Raw genomic sequence first — 21,239 nt, forward strand, 5'->3', positions numbered from 1 at the left:
CCAGATCGCTTACCTCCATGGCTCTTCACTGGGCTCAAACTGACCATTTATGAACTCTTACAAATATGGGATGAGTTAAGCTTGCTAGTTATTTATCTGCAATTAATGAAGGTTTGCACAGAGATTTGACTCTCTGAACTCCTCTGAGACGATCTGAACTGATAGCCAAACAAAAAATGTAGATGTTTTCTTGTGCCTTGGATGTCAGCAGCAAGTTTTACAGGACACTGAGAATGTCACTTTTTATTTGAGGTCTTCTCTAGACACATCAGCTATATGGACTGGACCATGTATCAAATGTTACTTTTTGCTCTGAAATATCAGGCTTGAGCTGTTGTCTCCCTTAGTATTAACTTAAAACAGTGTGTAGAATTGTGTTCATATTAAACCCCAAATTGCTCCCATTTCTCTTGTTATCCCTCCCCTTCACAAAGAATCCCAAAACATTTCTTTGTGTGTTCCTTTCTGAAGAGAGGTAGAGATGGTACAGATTCCACAGGATAGCTGATAGTTATGTCATATTATATATTTCTAGAGCTTTGAATTTGGAATTAATTTGCATCGTAACATCTTATGGAGCGACGTTTTAAGATACTAGATACAGAAGCATGAGGTTAATTTTATATGCCTTCTGTGTTGGCAATTTCAGCAGTAGCTAGAGATGCAAGTGGCTGGTGTTTGCGATCAGCCTTACGTTGTGAGAGTTTGTGTTATAAGCAGTGGTGGGTGTTGGATTCTCTGTCTTCCAAGTAGACTTTGAAAATATTAGTTTTAGTACCCTGTTAAGATGTGATTCCAAATTTTTTGGAGAGGAAAAAATTAGGTAGTTGTGTTACCAATATACATTGTAGGAAATGATATTATGTGCTACTGTCAGATTTTGGTGAGGGGAAGATTATGTGAGAAGCGCTTAAGATTGCTTACTGGTATTTTTTCTTTGTTTTTTAAAACACCTGATAAAATGGAGATAAAACCAAGCAATCCCCACTCCACAAAGAGAAAATGTTATAAATTAATGACAGTTTTCACCATGGCAATCACCATTTCATTTTAATAATATGTAACTTTGCAAGATTTTTACTGCCACGATGAACTACGTAGGATTACCCTATTGTTGCATTTAATATAGAGAATGAGATTATTTTATTCTTTCTTCAAAAGTGAATAAAGTTTAGGCAAAGAATATGATCACAGAAATCAAAGAGAATATGGAGGATAAAATATATCCTGTTGATGTTACAAAGCTATATTTCAAATACAAGGACAGCATAAACCAGAGCGCAAAGTTCAAGTGTTTTTGGAACGTCACAAGAATAACATTAAAGACCAATTCTTTGCATGGACTTCAAAAACCTGAAGGTACCAAACAAATTTGAGAAACGTTCCTTATAAAACATTAGTGTTTGTAATCAAACCAGCGATACGCAAATCTACATCACTTGCTCCTCTTGATTTATACTACTCGCCCTTCTGTTTTCATTCCACATATTTCAGTTCTTCCTTTTCTGCACACACTCAGTTTAAATAAAGCTGAGTCCTCTCCAGAGACTACACAGACCCAGCTTTGCATTGGATAGTCTGTTGATTTACTCCATCTGAGTTTAAAAAATATGACCTTTGCAATTATTGTGGAGAGGCGAGGGAAAGCTGGGTGAGGTAACTGGGAAAGGATCTCGGGCACGCAGCGTTTTCCCTTATTTGGTGAACGCGCTTTGCGAGCCCCCAGCTGGTAACGGGGGTGAGATCATCGTGTGATGTATTCTGCACAATAAGGCCAAACGCTCGTGTTTCTTTTTATCCATCGCATACAGTATTTAGCAATATTTGTCCCAATGTTCGTTGACCTTTAGTGCAACTTAAATTAGATCAAAGGCAACAGAAGCGATTTTGTTTTTAAGACTTAAAAGGAGAGTTTTGTTTCCTCCTTACGATTCCATCTGTTTGTTTCATAAAATTATTTACTTTGGACAGGAGGATTATTTTTTATTATTACTTACTTTCATTCATTCATTCAAAGCTGTGAATTCCTTTCTACTTAGGAAACAAATCCATGTTCACTGCTGGGATTAATTTCCCTGCCTCTATGTCCACATCTATACTCACATGTGGTAGACATGCAGGAGCTGGCATGCTCTGTGTTTTATTTGGATTGTCCAGAAGTTGAGGAGCATAAAACAAACACAAACCCCCATTTTTAAAAGTCTGTTGGAAAGCCGTTGAAGCAGAGTTTTAGGTAGTTACCTAAGATCAGTTAGAAATGCCAGAATGCCCATTTTGTGAACTGGATTCCTTGGTATCTGATCAAATTATAGCCCTTGTTGTCCTTTAACTGAGAAAAAAGAACGAACTCGCTCTAGTAGGTACGGTGGAAGGTGTTTCATTACAAGCAGCATCTGTTACCCAGGATTTGGTACTTGTGTCCACTAGTTTTGGGACATTTTAATGTCTGTCTGAACCATAGAGGGCAGGGGGACAGGGAAAAAAGCAGAAATAAAGGCCAGGCCAGGATGCTGGTGAAATGTTTTGAGTTAAAGTGCAACATAGTTTCCCAAAAGTGGTTACCACCAGAGTTACCTAATATCTTTTTTTATAAGCTAACTTACTCTGTAGGCAAGGAAATGCAGTGGATCAAACCTACTTCTATTTCAGCAAGGCCTTTAAAGCACTCTTCAGGAGACTTTATAGTTTAGTTTAGATGGGGGTTAGTGTAAGAAAGCAAATCTGTCTAAGGAACTGGCTCATGGGGAAAGGGCAATGAGTTTTGTTTATGGGAGAGATTGGGTGGAGAGCAGTTACTAATCAGAAGATCCCAAGGGGCGATTTGAGATTGGTCTGGTTTTTTTATTTTTGGTGATGACCAGATAGAAAAAAATCTGGTAGTGCTGACACAGCTGGTTGACACAGCTGACACACATAGGGTTGATGTAGGTTGGGGGTGTTGCCGAGATAGAGGAGGAGGACTGGAGGGTTGTGATGAAAGTGTAAGATGGAGTGACTGAGCATGAGGCTACTCAATGGTCATGAGTCAGCTGCAAACAAAAAAATCTGATGTACCAATAGAAAACTCAAGTGACAATCTGTTTAGATATTATAGGCTTTTAGAGATCTCTCTCTGGTAGATAGAGAAGTACAAATTTTCTGTTACTTCTAGAAATCCTTGAGTTTTGGATTAAGTTTGTGAACTGTAAGAGAGTTGTAAATTGCATTTATAAATACTTTTCATTTCAAGGTATGGGTCCTAGATCATTTTTATCTGAGAAATAATTCAGAATATTTTGTTTAATCTCTTATCTTATTTAAACTGGTATTGACATATGCAAGATCTGAGAAATTAGGGGGCTAAGCTTAAAAAAATATTGGTTTTATAATGGTTAATTTTGTGACAGTTGTAGGAAAATTTGAAAATTTGAAAACTTCTTCAGATTAAATATTGTTAAAAATGTCTAAGTTTTTTGCTGTTTCCTTCTGGATTTCAGTGTCTGTGTATAGAATCTTCTGTGAATTGACCCAGATCCTAAAATTTGGAGTAGCTGGATTGGTATTTTATCAGCTGCAGCTGTCTACTTTCCCTTTGTAATTTGCATTTAATGGAAATCCATAGTGTAAAAATGATTTAAAAAATAGAACAAATGTATTTTCTTTTAAAAATATAGCTATTAAAATACATTTATGGAAATAAGCTGTGAAAGACTTGCATCAATTTGGTAATCTCTATTAAAACTATTTTTAAAAAAGTAGAAAATAATTGTATTGTAATGGTAAGACTAGCTGCAGCTTCTTTCATGCTTCTGTATGTGAAATATTTGGAAAGTTACAAAAATAATGGTGAAAAGCCCAGTGTGCACACACTTCATCTTTTCAGGCAGTCTTCTTCTGTGGAAAGCTAAACCATTAAGCTGGGAGATATCTCTGGCTGAGCACCTGGACCTAGAGATTTTTTGAAGTGACTAATCTGCTTGGGACTGCTTTTGTCATTCTGTAAATGCAGCAGATTTTTTTTTTTTCTTATTGCAGTTTACTTCAGTTCAATAACTGTTTCATTCAAAGCTGGGAAACTTTTAGGAAGTTAACAGAAAAAAGAACAAACCTATAAGCTTTTTTGATGTCTAGTGTATTACTTTAAAAAATAAGACCAAAACCTCAAATCTCAAAACTAAAAGATTATGGACACAGTGATTAAAAACTGTCAGTTCAATTCATTAACTGCAGGTGTTTGTTAGTAAACCAGTTTAATATTATGTGCAAAATCTGTTTTAATAAATTCTGTTAAATGCATTCTTTCTGTTAGAAGTTAATATGATGAACTGGCTCACTCAATAAATCCGGTTTCTGAAGTGGTGTTTTTTCTGCACTTTAATAAAATACTAATTTACATCCAAGAGAAAACAAATATAAATTAAGGCTAAATAAATTAGTCCTCTATAGTAAATATAAAATGTAATTCACTGTGTTGTGCCCTAACATGTAAGAATTAAGGCTTAGAATAAATGTGTTAATTTGTGGAATTGCTTAAGTGACTATGCATTGCATTTTTGTTGGCAAGAATAACCGTTTATTTAAAAAATCTGCAGTTAGTAAAAAAAAATCAAAACTGAGATAAGTATCAGCCCTTCTACTAGAAAACAACAAAATAACATAAAATTGCAAGAAAACATTCATATTTTCTAATTAAAGGGATTTTTTCTTTATAATTTAGACCGGCCCACTGTAATCCATGTCACAGGAAGGATTTATTGCATCCTGACCCCACACAGCTGCTAGAATCCTGCTGGACTTCTTGAGCTGTGATTAAAAGTATGAGCAAGGACATTCACCTACAAACTTAATTTCCAGTTCACAGGGGAGCTGAACTTCTTATTGAGTGCTTCAAGGCATGGAGGAATTGGTGAATATTCTCGGTTTGGGGAAGGGGGGTGGGGGGAAGCTTTTCTTTCTTTCTCTGTGGGATACAGTAGCTCTACTCATCTATTATGTCCTTTCCAGCCTTGCTGTCAGGCCCAGTGTGGAGGGGATTACATTCCATACCTGAAAACACAGGTCTTAAGGTTGTTCATGAGACTCTTCAAGAATCTCAAGGAGGATTTAAGAGAAATACAGGAACTGGTCGATTGCCCGTAACACAGAGCAGGACAGGGCTTGCAGGAAGCAGAGTTTGGTATTCTGTTCCCTGCACAAGGGTGCACAAGGTCTTCATTCAGCTAGTCAAAGGCACCTATGCCCCTGCCCTCCCATGCTCAAAATAAGACTCCACCCTGAATTTTGACATCCTTTATCAAACCAAATTCATCATGTTTTAAGAAAGGCGGCTGCATTCTCTTACCCTACATGGATTACTTCAGAGTCATGCTCATGGATGTTGCATAGTGCCACAGCTGTACCAAACACTTCACACTTACATCACAAGGCTTTTCACATGAGTGAAAAAATCTTAAATCTTAATCTGTTACGTGTTGGGGGTTTCTTCAGCTGAAGAACTCCATTGCTTCTCTTTGTTCTGTGGTGTGTTTAAGACAACAGCATAAAAATGGAACTATGATGTTTGGGCATTAGTGACATTATATTGGCTCTGTGTGTCTTTATTCCACACCTATGGAGGAGCTGCATTTTCCATTCTAAATAGGAAACAATTTGATTGGGACACTTGGCTGTATTGCCGCAGGTTCCCCTTCATCCAGTATCTTGCTGTATCTGTGCAGCAGGTCCTTGCAGGGGCCTGGGAACATACCAACTTGTACTTTCTTACCGTTGTAGCAATTTTGCTTTTGGCAAAGCAAGTATGAAATAGCTGTATTCCGAAGTGCAGTGGGTGATCGTAGCTGGAAAGCATCACTTTTCTACTGTAACAAAAGATGGGCATCATTACTTGAAACTTTAATGTATGTTGGTGTAGACAGGGGAGTACCAAGAACTCTATCTTTCTGCCAAGTGAACCAGCTTCATTACTTCAGGATCTTTCAGGCTACAGTAGCCACCACAGAACCATTTGTTCCTGAGGAGCTTGCCAAGAAGGGGTGGTCCCACATGGTTGTTTTGATGAGAATGTCATCCCTCCCTAAGAAGTAAACTGGGAGCACTGGTTGAACTTAACACCACCAGTGGGGAGGCATAACTCTTCACCCCAAAGTGATAGTTTGTGTTCCTTTATCAGTGTTGTAAGAGGGATTCTGAAAATAGATGCTTTCAAAACAAAACAAAATAAAACCACTGCTGACATTAACCCCAGACTGTTTCCTTTTTTTTCCTATCTGCAAACAGCACAGTTTCCAATTGTGTGTATTCATCTAAAAATTTTCTCATAACACTCCTCAAGTTCTTCCTCGGATCAGTGCTGCAGTCCTGTTGCGGTGACGTGCAAGGCGGCATGGGACCGTAAGCTGTGCTGAACGTGCTGCTGACACGGAAATCAGTGATGGCGGCTGATTGGCTGGCATGGACAAAAGAGAGATTCCCAAGGAGTTCTTTTAAAAATAAATGACTACTTAAGAGATATTTTTATCTTCTGCTTTTCAAATAAAACAGCAAGTATGGGACAATTATAAGCTTTCAGAATTGCTTTATTTAAATGACATTATATTCTTTTCAGCTTTTTTGGATTTTCTTTGCTTTAAGTGCACAAAGGAAAGAAAGATGCTAACTGTGCAGATGAAATGGCCTCTTCATAGACATTTTAGTTTGCTGGTGTACCAGGACATTCCTGAAATATACTTCAGTTGTGCGGGAATCTGGCATAGGAAAGGAAGTATGGAGAACCTGAAATGGCAGCACACCTCCGTGGGGAGGAAACAAGCCAGTGCTCATGGGAGGGATGCGGGTGAGGAGAGCAGCAGCATCAGGTCTGGGGTGCCAACAAGGCAGCTGCTTAGGGAATGGCGATGGCCACTTAGGGAGACGGAGGAACAAACAGAAGCAGAGAAGGCAGGAAAGGGACAGTGGTGGAGAGCAAAGGAAGTTGTTGATTAGTGTAATACAGTTTTTAACATTGGTCATTCTTTTTGTAGTTGAGAAATTGACCGTCCTGACTCTTAAGATGAAAGTGAGCCTTACTGTCAAATGCAAAGATGGCGCTACAAAAGCTGTTGTGCCTGTAGCAGCCCTGCGCTGTGCTTACACTCCCCATAGCTGGATACTGTACCTTTAGCATTTCTGTGCATTTATGTCAGTAACTACAGAGCCAAGTGTGTCTTGCCTGTCCTTAGTATGAGAACGAGAGAATAAGGAAAACCAAAACCTTTCTTTTCACTGTTGATGCAGCATTGGATAACAGGTTGGTTGACTACTGAACTTGAAAGGGCAACTTCTAGCTGTCTAAACATGGGTGAAGCTGAGAGATTTGTCCCTGCTTAGTCCAGTGCTGATGTAGAAGATTAGGCAAAAATTGGAGCTGCCTGTTCTCCATGAGTAGGACCAGTTCACTTCACTATTATCTGTTGTAATGCTGCTTTTATTCTGTCCATGCAATTCATATGTGGCAGTTTGCATCAGGGAGTAAGCCAAACGCACCAAACCATGCAATGGTGTTATTTGTCTTTACCTGTAAACCCTTTTTTTCTTCTGTTTGCCTTTGTCATCTGAACTGAGCTGAATTTGATGCATATGGAAATGAAGCAGAAACAACAAAAGGCATTGTAATTTCTTTTTTCTTTCTCTTTTTTTCTAATAAACTTTAGGAAGCTCTATAAGCTGGAACTAGATAATGAGAAAAAATACAACTACTTTCTACTTATGTAGAGAAGGTCTCCTCTCTGGTCTGATTTTGTAAACGTTAATGTTAACAGGTTTCCATGGATAGTGTTGACAACTCAATGACTTCAGCATTTTGAATATTCTAAATCACAATATGTGTTATTGCTGATTTACCTTTTTTTTTTTTTTGTTAAGAATATCATGCCCCAAATCTCAGTTGGCTTCTTTCTTTTTATCATGCAACCAATGACTTAGGATTGAGTTTTATCTTCTGTTCTCATTTACTTTCTATTCGGCATGTATAGCCGTATTGATTTCTAACAAGTATCTGCATTGCTTATGACATGAGCAGTTTATTCTAGATGACTTTTGATGAAGTATACACAGTTAATTCAAGCTTCTTTCTGAATTCCTAAAGAGCATGGGTAACTTTCTTTTTTAAATCATTTCAAGTCACAACCTTTTGTACAGGCATAGGAGACCCTCTTGCTGTTGTGATAAAACATTTTCAGCTTCAGAAAACTATCTTAAACCTGCCTCAGAGAAGAGTTTAAAGAGTCAGTTTCTCCTGTTCTAGGGAGTTTCTTCATATTTTTTAAACAGTAACACGCTAACATCTTAAGTAAGATTTTCCAGCAAAAATACTTCATGTTTAGTAGACAGTAAAAACAATAAAACTAGATTACGTATGTAGACTTACCAGTCCTGCTGTTTGGGCAGGGATTTAACAGATTCCCAGACATCTAGCAGCTACTCCTGGAATCAGCAAATGCCAAATAAACTCCAGACAACTCTGCAGCTGAATAACAGGGAGTTTAATGTGTCCCGCTTTGGGACCTGCCAGTATTGGCGGGTTTGCATGCCTTTTCACAGCAGTGCTGGGAACTTGTAATATTTTTTTTCATTTCAATAGAGAATTTTTTGGAGAGAAACAAATGACATCCAGCAAGCACATTTATTCATTGAATAGTAACTGATTCTTAATTCGAACAGAATTTTAGATCTCATAGAAATAGTGAATCATTTCTGCCTTTTTTTAGTCTCCACTAGTAAGTACCTTCTGTATACACACATCTGATGGAATTACATAGGGAAGTATTAGGGAATAGCTGTAGGATTCGCCTCTTCCAGGAAACAGTTTTGAAAGTACCTTATATTTGGATTTGTCAAGGCATTGCAGAGGTAAAAGAAAATTTTCTTCAGAAGTTTAGGAACCTGAAAGTTAGACCATCTCTTGCAGGGTTATTCAGTATTTTACACAGATGTGAACTCCATCCTAAACTTCAACTAGTTTTGGGTGGTTTAAAGTATCTTCTAGTTCTATGCATAGCTTACATGATTATAATTTAGGTTCTTTTATTAAACTGCCAGTTTTTAATTTCTGTCTTCATAGCTTTAATGCTGCTAAACAGTCTTGTATTCCCAGTTTATTGCCTTGTTATACTTCATAGTTGCAATATGTTCTTTTTATTATAATTATTTGTGTCTTACACCATATTCTTTTCTGGATATTCATGGTTTACATATGGTTGTTTGTTTTTAGTAAAGAATTGATTTAAAGATACATAGTTGTGAGGTCATTTAATTTTCTACATGATCCATTCAGCTTCAATCTGGAAGTGTTTTCACTAGTAGTTATGAGTAACATAAGTTATAATTTATGACTATATTAACCTTATTTTATATTAAGCAGCAATCATATCATTATAAACTATGATATAACTTTGTTCCACTTCATATTATTTGCTACCAATACATAAATGATAACCTTTAACCTCCAGGCTTTCTCACAGATTTGGAGAAAGCCTATAACCTCACGATATGTTAAATTCTGATTGAGAGCAGGAGGGAAGGAATTTTATATCCCCTTTTCATTTTTCCTTTTGGAAAATCTCTTTTGGCTTTATCTTGAGCTGCAAGCATTCATATAACAAATCAAAATCTCTACCAAAAAGAAATCCCCCCATCCAGTCATCTATCAAAATGCAGTCTGTAGTCTTATATGCCTATGATAATTTCAATTTTATTAAAACCAAACCAAACCCCCCACCCCCACAACCACCTCCATGAGAATTCTAAGCAAAAGCTCAGGCAAGATAAAATGGAAGGTGAATTTATTTCTTTTCTCCTCAGATGAGAGGTTGTGAGACTCTGAGATCTCGCGTTTTCCAGAAAATCTTTAGGATCTGAGTTCAAATCAGTCTTCCCAAGACTAAGTTGAGTTAATTTTCTAGTCTACAGTTCTACTTTCCTTTATCCTACTTCTTAGTAAGAGATGGTCCCCAAATTTACAACTCCAAACAAAATTCCAATAACTTTGTAGAAGCACATTTTGAATTTTTGTTTGGAAGGTAATGAAAAAGGTGTCTTTGAAACATTTGAAGTGTAAAATCCCAGCAATGAAACATCTCCAGTGTGTTATTATATTGACATTTTTGCAGTTGTTGTCAAAGAGAAAGAAGGGGGATGTAGCTTTATTGATCTCAGTGGAGTTCACCATTGTCTTCAGATTCTTCCACTGACAAATGTGTCTGACTTGATCTATATTCGAGTCTTACTATTGCACTTTTGTGCCAACTTCTATAGTTTCTGCATTTCAGCTTGAGTTGGTGAGAAAAATATGTACTAATTTTGGGTGGGGGACAAACAGAAATCATCACAGCCATGTTTCACAATGTACACTTTTTTCCTAATTAAGTAATAGATTCGCATTGATTTTTTTTTCTCCAAAAGGTTTCTTTGCAATGTTTTCTATTTTCATTTCCTTTCTTGATCCTTTTAAAATCACCTCTTACAAAACATGTTTATTTTATGGCTGCACAAGGATATTGTTGTTGAAAATTAATCTGAACTACATGTGCAAGGTTTTTTTGTTGTAAAGATTAGCATGTTAAAGTCTAAATCTGAATTCTAGGACAAAAAAAAGAGTAAAACTCTTATTTAGGGACAGATGTAAGATTTGGCTAAGATAAGGTAAGAGATAAGTATAGTACCAGAAGTCATTGCAACTAGAAGAAATGGAAAGACATGAGAAGGATGGCAAAGGCTCTTTGTGAAAAATAGAGAGGAATAATTTCTATAATAATTCTGAAGATACATATAACTATTTTGATGTCTAATACTGCACAGAAAGTAGTGGCAAACTCAGACCATTAAAAAAAACACAGCTGCTTTCTTGATGCTCCCACTGGAAAAGAGAAGTCAACTTCAAATGTAATAACTCTTGCTGCTTTACATCCAAAAATACAATTTGTGGTTAAAATGTGTAGGAAGTATGCCAGTGATTTGTTGTATGCATACGATCAGTTACAGTATGGAATCAAAGCCTTTCTAAACAGAAAAAAAAAATCTGACTTAATTGAGTCACCTTTTTAATAATTGATGTCTGATCTTTTCATAGCCATAGATATCTGTAAAACAGAAGGATAGGAGAACAGCTTTGGAGTTAGACTTTCAACTGGCATATAATAGCTGTTCTATAATTAGTGGTATCTTAAGTAAAATTTTTTTTCTGAAAAGATGATTTTCCATTTTTGGAGACTGTCTAACCAGTTTTGAAATAGAACTATAGAGGAAAACTAAGCAGAGAAAACAAAATCAGGATTTAAACCTGGATCACACTGTAAAGAGGGTACTGGAAGTTAGTAGAATTCCATTACATACTAGAAGCTGAGTGTTTGGTTAAGGGCTCTCCTAATGGGGTTGTTAGAAATTTGAAGCATTTAAAACTGTTCTTGAACTTTTAAAATACTTTTTAAAAAATTTTAAAACATTTTTTAAAACAAATGGTTTTTATATGTTTTTTAAATGTTTTTGAACTGATTTAAGGCTTAGTGACCTGACACACCTGAGAACAGTTAAACAACTACAGAGACATTTGCAGTATTTATATTGCTTACAGTCTGCAGAACTTAGTCTATACAAAAGGTATTGATGGCTTTTACATCAATGTAAAACACATCAAGGTTTAATATTTTTTAATTTCTGTTTTTATGTGTTTAGATTTTTTTATTGCATCCTCTCTAATTATCTCAAGTGGTTTGTTTTTTGGTTTTTTTTTTGTATGTTCCTAGCTGATATTTTGACAGAAATGGTTGATAAGTTTCCAGGAAAAAGAGAAGGGATGACGATTACTTGCAGAAAGGATATGCAAGGAAGAAAGGAAGATGGAGGCTGACAGGAATAAGAGGCATAGTACAGCGGCCAGGATTTAGCACCTTCCTAATGGCGATGTACCTTATGCTTTGTGTCTTGGCTGATGCTGTCTGTCCTGGTAACAGCACGAGCTCTCTTATCCAGCTACATCTCTTTCCTCCTTGGGGTTTGATCCAATGTGGAATCTAGAGGCAGAAGCAATCCTCAGTCTTCTGAGCTGTGAGGAGATAGATTCACATGGAAACTTTCTTTGTAAACCTGCTGATGAGTGGAAAAGCAGGATTCTCAGTCTCATGGGCACAGATTGCTGGGACCACGGTTCAGATGATTAATTTGGGTAGCAGCTGTGTATAAGAGAGTGTTTTGAGGGTTGCATAAGAAAAGGCTAAAGCTGGAATGAGATCAGTCTGTGACTCCACTTAGGATGAGCCTGTGTGCTGTGAGTCACCGACTGAGTGTGCAAGGTGAGAGTTATCTTGGCAGAAACTGGAGTGTTTCTTCGCTTCCAGAAAATGAATCACCTGCTTCTCAGTGTATCTTTTGGTTAATTTTTATGAAGTAAACAGTTTTCAGAGGCTTCATTGCATTCAAGTATGTGTTTTTTACTGGCACGGCAGAGGACCTTTCAAGCAAAGGGAACTCACCTGTTGGGGCCAGTATTTTTTAGATTTTTCCCAGAAACATGTCTGAGTAATCAGTACAGTACCAGAAACACTGTCCTGCTGGCTCTACAGCCTTATTCCCAGAAGTGTTACCAAGTAAAGATACTAATGCAGTCAGTGACTGCTAAGTGATCTTTACTTTCTAGTCTGCTTCTATTTATTCTCTTTGTTTTGTCTGCTTCTAGCTTTGAAGGGAGAAATTTTGTTGTGTTAAAATCTGGAAAAAAAGGAAGAAGTTAATACAATGTGCTGTCCCTGGAAACATTGCGCTTGGGCCAGAAGTTGACCTGGTGTCAAGAAAGCTCCAAATTGTTAGTTTTCTTCTTAACCGGTATAAAAACTGTGAAGGTAGTGGTTGCACAGACCTTTACAGCAGAGAGGTGCAGTCTTGGAGAAGGCCAGCAGTGCTGGCAGGAGACCAAGAGAGGCTTCAAACTCTGTGTGTCCTCAGAGGTGGTGCAATGCAGATCTTTGAGAAGTTCCCCGTGAGGTAGAAGATACCCTGCCACCGCAATTAGCATATTTGAATACTTTTTTTCCTTGTTCATGGGGGAGTTGTATCTGTTTAAATGTGATCATTTAATTCCTGTGTTTTCCTGTTTGCATATGAAGAGAATCATAGAATCATAGAATACTTTGGGCAGGAAAAGGGACCTTAAAGATCACCTAGTCCCACCCCCCTGCCATGGGCAGGGACACCTCACACCAGACCAGGTTGCCCAAAGCCCCATCCAGCCTGGCCTTGAGCACTGCCAGGGATGGGGCAGCCACAGCTGCTCTGGGCAACCTGTGCCAGTGCCTCACCACCCTCACAGTAAAGAATTTCTGCCTTGTATCTAATCTAAATGTACCCTCTTTCAGTTTAAAGCCATTATCCCTTGTCCTGTCACTACATGCCCTAGTAAAAAATTCCCCTCCAGCTTTCTTGTAGGCCTCCTTTAGGTACAGAAAGGTCTCCCCAGAGCCTTCTCTTTTCCAGGCTGAACATCCCCAACTCTCTCAGCCTGGCTTCACAGGAGAGGTGCTCCAGCCTCTGATCATCTTCATGGCCCTCCTCTGGACTTGCTGCAACAGGTTCACATCCTTCTTGTGTTGGGGGCACCAGAGCTGAATGCAGTACTCCAGGTGGGGTCTTGAGAGCAAAATAAAGTGGGAGAATCACCACCCTCGACCTGCTGGTCACACTTCTTTTGATGCAGCTCGGGATTCAATTGGCTTCCTGGGCTGCCAATTGCACATTGCCAGGTCATGTTGAACTTCTTGTCTGCCAACACCCCCAAGTCCTTCTCCTCAGGGCTGCTCTCAATCCATTCTTCACCCAGCATGTATTTGTGCTTGGGATTGTCCCAACCCATGCGCAGGACCTTGGACTTGGCCCTGTTGAGCATGAGGTTTCCATGGGCCCACCTCTCAAGCCTGTCAAGGCCCCTCTGAGCAGCATCCCTTGCCTCCAGCATGTTGACCACACCACATAGCTTGGTGGCATTGGCAATCTTGCTGACGGTGCACTGGATCCCAGTGCCCATGTTGTGGACAAAGACATTAAAAAGTGCCAGTCCCAATACCAACCCCTGAGGAATGCCGCTCGTCACTGGTCTCCGCTTGGACATGGATCTGTTGACCTGCAACACTTTGAGTGCAGCCATCAAGCCAATTCCTTATGCACTGAATGGTCCACTCATCAAATCCATGTCTCTCCAATTTAGAGACAAGGATGTTGTGTGGGACAGTGTCAAATGCTTTGCACAAGTCCAGGTACATGACATCAGTTACTCTTCCCTCATCCACCAATGCTGTAATGCCACCATAGAAGGCCACCACATTTGTCAGGCACAATGTTTGCACTTAGTGAAGCCATGTTGGCCGTCACCACTCACCTCCTTATATTTCATGTGCCTTAGCATAGCTTCCAGGAGGATCTACTCCATGAACTTACCAAGCACCAAGGTGAGACTGACTGGCCTGTAGCTCCCCACGTCTTGCGTATTTCTCTTTTAAAAAATGGAGATTATGTTTCCCCTTTTCCACTCAGTGGGAATGTCACGAGACTGCCACAACTTCTCAAATATGATGTATAGTGGCTTAGCCACTTCATCCGCCAGTTCCCTCAGGACACTTGGATGCATCTCATCAGGTCTCATGGACTTGAGCACCTTCCAGTTCCTTAGATAGTCTCAAACCTGATCTTCTCCTGCAGTTGTACTTTAAAATGATTCAGTTCATTTTTTTCAGTCCAATACCTTAACTTCATTGTCTTAGAAGGTAAGACAATATGCAACTGCCTGTACCTTTTCTTCAAAAGATAAGTATCTGTGGTGTGTGATCAGTGGAACTGAATTTCTGTTTATGACCAAAGGAGATGTTGAGATATTCAGGTTGCCCTTTCTTGATCATAAAGGCCTAGCACTTGAGTATTCCTCAATAAAACTTTGGCTGTGGAACCAACCTGTGCTTTCAGTCGCACAAAAGTTGATTTCTTGGCTAATAGGTCACTTGGTGACTCCTGCCTTCTGCCTTCTCTCTTTCTTGTATGAATATGTTTGGGAAGGATTTTGGAAAATAATTCATATAGCTTCTTTTCACTTACTAGGCAAAATACAAGCTTTTATTTTTTTATCATTATTATTATTGTTTTTGCTTTTTTTTCCTTATATCTGCATAGCTGCAATTAAATACAGAAAGCCTTGGTAGTTTTTCTATATTGTTAATTAAAATTTTGTTGAGTCAAGTGCCTTCTTTCCCTTATGATGTCTTTTGAAGATATTTCTGCTGTTAGGTAATGAGAACATGAAATGGTGCATATTTTTCATACTAAATACGTTTGAACTTTTTGTAGGATAGAAAGTACATGATGTGGTTTATAGTCTACTATAATTACCATTGTGAACTTTAGTCACTGGAGCTAATCAGTAAGTGGTTTGTTGTTACAGCTGGCTGATAAGTTTTCATTCATAGCATTAAATTCTTCCTTATATTTCTTATTTCTTTGACTGACCTGCTTTTCCTATGATATGACAAAGAAAAACAGGGTGGTGCTACAGTGCAGGATGGTTATTTTTGTTTTGTATATAACAATTTCTAGGGAGAAAGGAGTGAGGAAAAGGATCACTACAGTTCTGCAGATGACCTGATGTTACTGCATTATGTCCAGTAATTAGTTTTTCCACCATTAATAACTTTTGCACATGTGTAGGTAGGACTGGTTGTGTTGAGTTCTCTTTTTGCTCAAAATATTCAATTTGTTAATCATTAAAACAAAACATTAGGACACACCTAAGATTGTAAAAGTAACTGGCAGAGAGTTGCTCTTAATGGGATGATATATAATTTTATAATTCAAATTTATATTTTTATCATTACTAATACTCTGATGGGATATTTACTTTAAATCCTTCTCCTGTTTCCTGAAATTTGGCACTTCTTGAAAGATGGAAAAACTTTTGAGGAAGCTGTCATCATCTTAAATTTCAGATTTAAATTTCAAAATAGCTGATTTAAAAATTAATGAAGCATAAATTCTAAATTAGATTACAGAAAATAAGATGTTTCTGAATTTACTCAGAGCAGTAGCTTTCTTTGGTATTATGTATTAAAGTAGTTTTATGGTAGAAATGTGAGGATTGTCTGCACATGATGGGAAAAACAAGGAGTGGGAAAGGAAAAAGGTAGGGTAACTGTTTTAAATGAGACAAGCTTAAATATTCAGACACATCAAAACATTATTTGAAACAGACTTTTGGACAAATTTCCTTTTGCATCCACATATGTGCTTTTCCATCATCCTCATATTTTAAGAGTGCGGATGGAAAATAAGCATATTAGTCTTAAATGCAAAGGATAGGCCTGTATCATCATCAGGGGTTTTTTATACTCATCTACCTCTTCCACTATGTTTTTATTCGCCAAAGACAGCATGACAGGTAAGTACCTTTATAAAACTTGGGGAAGATTATTTTGCATTAAACATCTGCTTAGGAAGATACCACCTACAAAAAAGCTCACTTATATTTGTTATGGGAAACTATGTGAATCTGTTGTATAGGTTTATTATTGATGGGAAAAATCCTGCTTAATATTTCATTTAATACTTGAATCAGTCCTCCTAGTATCTTCAGGCCTAATTCAGAATTAAACCCTAAAAACACTGGAACGAACAAAAATGGCTTCCTAACCAGGCACATTTTGGCACCTATTCTTTCTTTCAAGTTAGCAGTGATATTTAGCCAAATACTTTACATGGCAATGTTTTGTTTTTCAGGATGGGAAAAAGAAGTTTGACAAGGAAAGTGAGAAATACTATTCCATCCTAGAGAAGCACTTAAATTTATCAGCAAAGAAGAAAGAATCTCATTTGCAAGATGTAAGCACTAAGCACATTCTTAGCCGGTTTCACATTTGCATAGAGATCATGATAACAAACTGTTTCTCTTCAATTCATGCTATATTTTGTCAGTGTGAAATTGAGGTAATTTCTTGTAATCATGCTTGTTGTCAATATAAATTCTTGAGTGGGATTAATGTGACCCTAATAAGAGTTAAATAATTTAACAAGGCAATGTTCTACATGTCCAATTTTGTGTACATCAAGTACAACTAATATTTATTGGTTGCAACAATAGAATTCTATTACAATAAAAATGTGACTTTTATAAGGTATATGTGGAATATTTGAAAATCAAATAATTAATTGCTTTTTTGCTATTTAATTTATTACTCAATGAAATTACACTTCTGTTTCACATAAATTTTAATCTCTGAGTCTGAATTGAGATCACTCTTGCAATGCTTTTTTATGCTTCTTTTAAACTCTTTTTCACCTTATTCTGATATTGCATCCTGAATTTTTATCCACAACATCAGCTTTGAAGTGTCTGTATGGCTAATTATTTGTGTTTAAAACAGACAAACAAAAAAAAGATATGAATGAAGACTTCTAGTTTAACAGGAGGATTCCAGGGCTTTTCAGTATGCTGGTAGAAAATAATTATGATTTCTTTTTGAGGAAAATCACAGTAAACCCAGCAATTTTATATCAGTGACACTTCGGGATTTGCGCCAAAAGTAGTGAAAATTTATTTTGATGGGATTACTCTTGCCACAGTGACTTTTAAATGGTAGGGATTAGTTTGCAGATGGAGTTTTCACAGGAGATGTGACAATCGCTCAGTCACAAATTGTAGGATATTTTTTTCATGCTTATCAATAATACTGTAATTCAAATTAAATAAAGATTAGCAATTCAAAATTTGTAATAATGTTTATACTACTGAATTGTCATTGCTGTCTATATAATAATCAGTCTAGATAAGGCATTATTTGTGTAGAATTGGTTAATTGTTCCACTTGTATGTCAAAGTTTTCTATGGACAGCTTTCACTTTTCCTAAGTATGCTGTCTTGATGAAGAAACAGTTCTGTTAGAAGCCAAGCACAGCTGAGAAAAAAAATATGTATTTCTTATCAAAACGTGGAGAAGCACCAATTTACTTTAGAATAGAAATAAAATAAATAAAATATTTTACTCTTGAGCCATGAGGACAATTACAGTCTAAAAACAGCAACTGAAGTGAAAAGTAACAACTGTGAATCTAGTAAACTGTGGTAGAATAACAATGGATTTGGCTCAAGTATATGAACTAATGGAAAACCAGAATAAATTTTTCCACTGTGTCCTTAAGTGACATCTCTGGATTTAAAAATCTTGTAACTGAGGCTGAGGTTTTTTGCTTTTCTGGATGCCCCATTTGCAAAGCATCTAGTCCATAACTTGTCATTTATATCTTCCCCAGTTTGATGCACCTATAGGTGCACTGAATCAGCAACACAGACCCACCCTGAGCAGACGGTACGATAGCAAATCAGTACCAGTAATGTTAACTGGGGAGACTTTGGGCCTGTACCTGTATTGTAAATAAAAAACAGGCCAAGCACAAAAAAAAAAAAAAAAAAAAAAAAAAAAAAAAAAAAAAAAAAAAATCAAACAAAAAAAAAAAAAAAAACAGACCCAAAGTCCAAGTGACAGCTGTTGACTCACATCCAGCATGGTTTGGGTGAGCCCTGTTTATGTCCACAGCAGAGGTTTCTGGAGCAGCTGACGGCAGAGCTGGGGCACAAAGAACCAGGTGGTGCTGGTGGCTGGGGCTTCGCTGCTCAGTGCAAGTGACAGGCAGTCCTTGCCTTAAGCCACTGTCATGCACTTAGAGAGATTGGAATACCCTTTTTTTGACTACTGTCATGCTGAAAAATACAACTTTCTTTTTTTAACCCACTGTTTCTTTGAATTGTTGAGGTTTCTTGGTACCTCATCACATTATTTGGGTTAGAGTACTGGGATGGGCAAGGCGTAGTTCTTGTACTGTATTGGGTTATTCAGACGTAGCACTTAGAGACATGGTGTAGTGGTGGACTTGGCAGTGCTGGGTTAATGGTGGGACATGATTTTCTCAAAGGTCTTTCCAACCTAAATGATTCTATGTTTCTATTGTTTGACATATATCGCTTGAGTGTAATTCAGAGCACCTTAATTAGGCATCTAAAGTTTGATGGTCTAGACATATTCTATAGAGAGTGGTTTGCATATATGCATCTAATTGAAATGTGTTGGATATTTTAAGAGCCTGCAAGGCTGTTTAAGCAGTTTACATAATGACTAGACTTTTTTTCCTTTAGCATCAAGAAGAAACTTCCTAATACTGTCTTTCCACTGCCTGTGGAAGTTCACAGTGGAGCAGAAAATGGTTAGAACCCAGTGATGTGAAAAAGTTAATAAACTCATTGTTTTATTTCTTTGAAATCTGCTCCAGAATCAGGCATAAATATAGAGCAAAGGATTCAGTCTCCAAGCTGATGATGAGTTCTGGTATATATGTCAGTAATATCCCATATCAATGAAAGTATTACTCACTATAACTATATATCATGCAAATAGAGACTGGAAATCATATCCATCAAATCTTTTTATTTTTTACATGCAGTTTTAAGTCATAAAAGAAGTGTGAGGATCCTTTCAGCTTTTGAAACTTTAAAATAATTTTCAAAATAATTCTTAACAATCTGAATCCTCAGTGTTCATAAAAACTCATAAACTTCTACAGAAGATGTGTTTTGGAAATTAGGATTTAGTCACTGTACACTAGTGGTGATTGTGGGCTTGATTTGGGAACCCATCCCTGAGTCTGAGATGGTACTTGGTTGTCCTAAGTATCATTACAACTACAATCTCCTTAAATGCTGTTCAGAATAGAGATGGATTTAATAAGGTGTTTAAATACTTTTTCTGTGTCAAAGCCTGAAACAACTCATTTCTAAACCCAGGTTCTGTTATTTGCTTACAATTAAATGTGAGAGCTGAGGTCTGTCTCAAGTGCTTATTGACAGCACTATTGACAGTGTGAGCAAGGGCTCACTGGATCATGTCCCATAATGGTGGCACCTGGTTCTGTTCAGCTGTGTAGCATTGCCTTTGTGATACATTTTTTGCAAAATAAAACTATTAACAGAGCATTAAAGAAAGCAGTAGCCAAACGCACTATATGAATGGCACATGGCAGAGTTAATTCTGTGGTAAAGCGCTTGATTATTGGGAATTTTGAGTCTTGATTCCTGCTTCATAATATTTGTGTACTTAATTTTGTGAGTTTTTATAGGCATGGGAAAAAAATGCTAGTCCTGAAGCATTTGAAACATATAATTGAGGCCTATCCTTTAAAGCAGCATTAGAGCACTGTGATAGGGAGATGATTCAATATTGTTAAGCCTCTGTGCGGCCAGATCATGATAGTAGCATGTCCTTGATTGACAAAGCGATGTTAATTATATATGGTGCTATTGGTGACCAAGTCCTCCTTGAAGGAAAACACTGTGTTTGTAGTGTTTAAAGTACCAAACCTCTTTTACGGTATGTTTGCTGTCAAGGGAAGACAACATCTAGCTTTTCCAATTTTCCCGTATTTGTTATTTTCAATGCCAGAATTGAACTAGAAAATATACAGACATATACTGCTATATTTTAGCTGGCATATGTCAATAATAGCTGAACTGGTCTTACTTCTATTGTTGATACTTGATAAAATTTCACTTCTACCTAAGATTAAAACCTAACAAATGCAGCCCAAAAGGGATTTGCTTGAGAAAATTATTTGTTACAAAGGAGGATGAATTAAAATGGAATCTGCATCTCTTTTTTAAGCATTATCCACATACTACACCCCTTGTCTGTTAGGTCCCTCTCCCATGGCTTGTTTAAGTTGAGGATAAAAGCCTATTACCCTCTATCAGCTGATAAGAGTTAATTCTTTAGCTGTTTAGGCAGAAGACACTGTTTTGGTACTGGATCTTCATGTCGGGTGATATTAGTCAGACACTTCTGACAAGTATGGCCTTGTAGTTCTGGCATTTGAAAAGCAAAACATGAAAAATAATTGATTTATGAGGTTAGAGACTTAAATATGTTTATATTCCAAGAGCATGTGACTCATACTATGAAATAAGTTGCAAGATGTCATTGTTAAAGACAGTCTATTTAAGAAAAAAAATACCTTCTTGGGAAGGTATTTGAAGCTGAGAAATAGGCACGATTTCAGTGCATGTGATACTCAAGCATTTCAATAGAAATAATTATCTTTTAGTCCCCCCTCAATTCCTATCCTACTCTCCTATTTCTTTTTCTGAATTTGCTATATACCAGAGACAGAGTTCCTCCTGTCACCTTTGTTTCCCTCCAGGCTTGTCCTAAATACTA

The 21,239-nt window shown here is 37.2% G+C and overlaps 1 protein-coding gene across 2 annotated transcripts in view; it reads left to right on the forward strand.

Moving 5' to 3' along the window:
* Window positions 1-21,239, forward strand: part of ARHGAP42 (Rho GTPase activating protein 42) — a 215,959-nt gene that overhangs the window by 141,137 nt on the left and 53,583 nt on the right. For both annotated transcript variants that reach the window (XM_080376482.1, XM_080376483.1), the window contains one exon: window positions 16,759-16,860. In XM_080376482.1, the coding sequence (XP_080232608.1) occupies window positions 16,759-16,860 (102 nt within the window). The remainder of the gene's footprint in view (window positions 1-16,758; window positions 16,861-21,239) is intronic.

Source organism: Falco punctatus, assembly GCF_963210335.1.
Source record: "Falco punctatus genome assembly, chromosome: 2".
Classification (NCBI taxonomy): Eukaryota; Metazoa; Chordata; class Aves; order Falconiformes; family Falconidae; genus Falco; species Falco punctatus.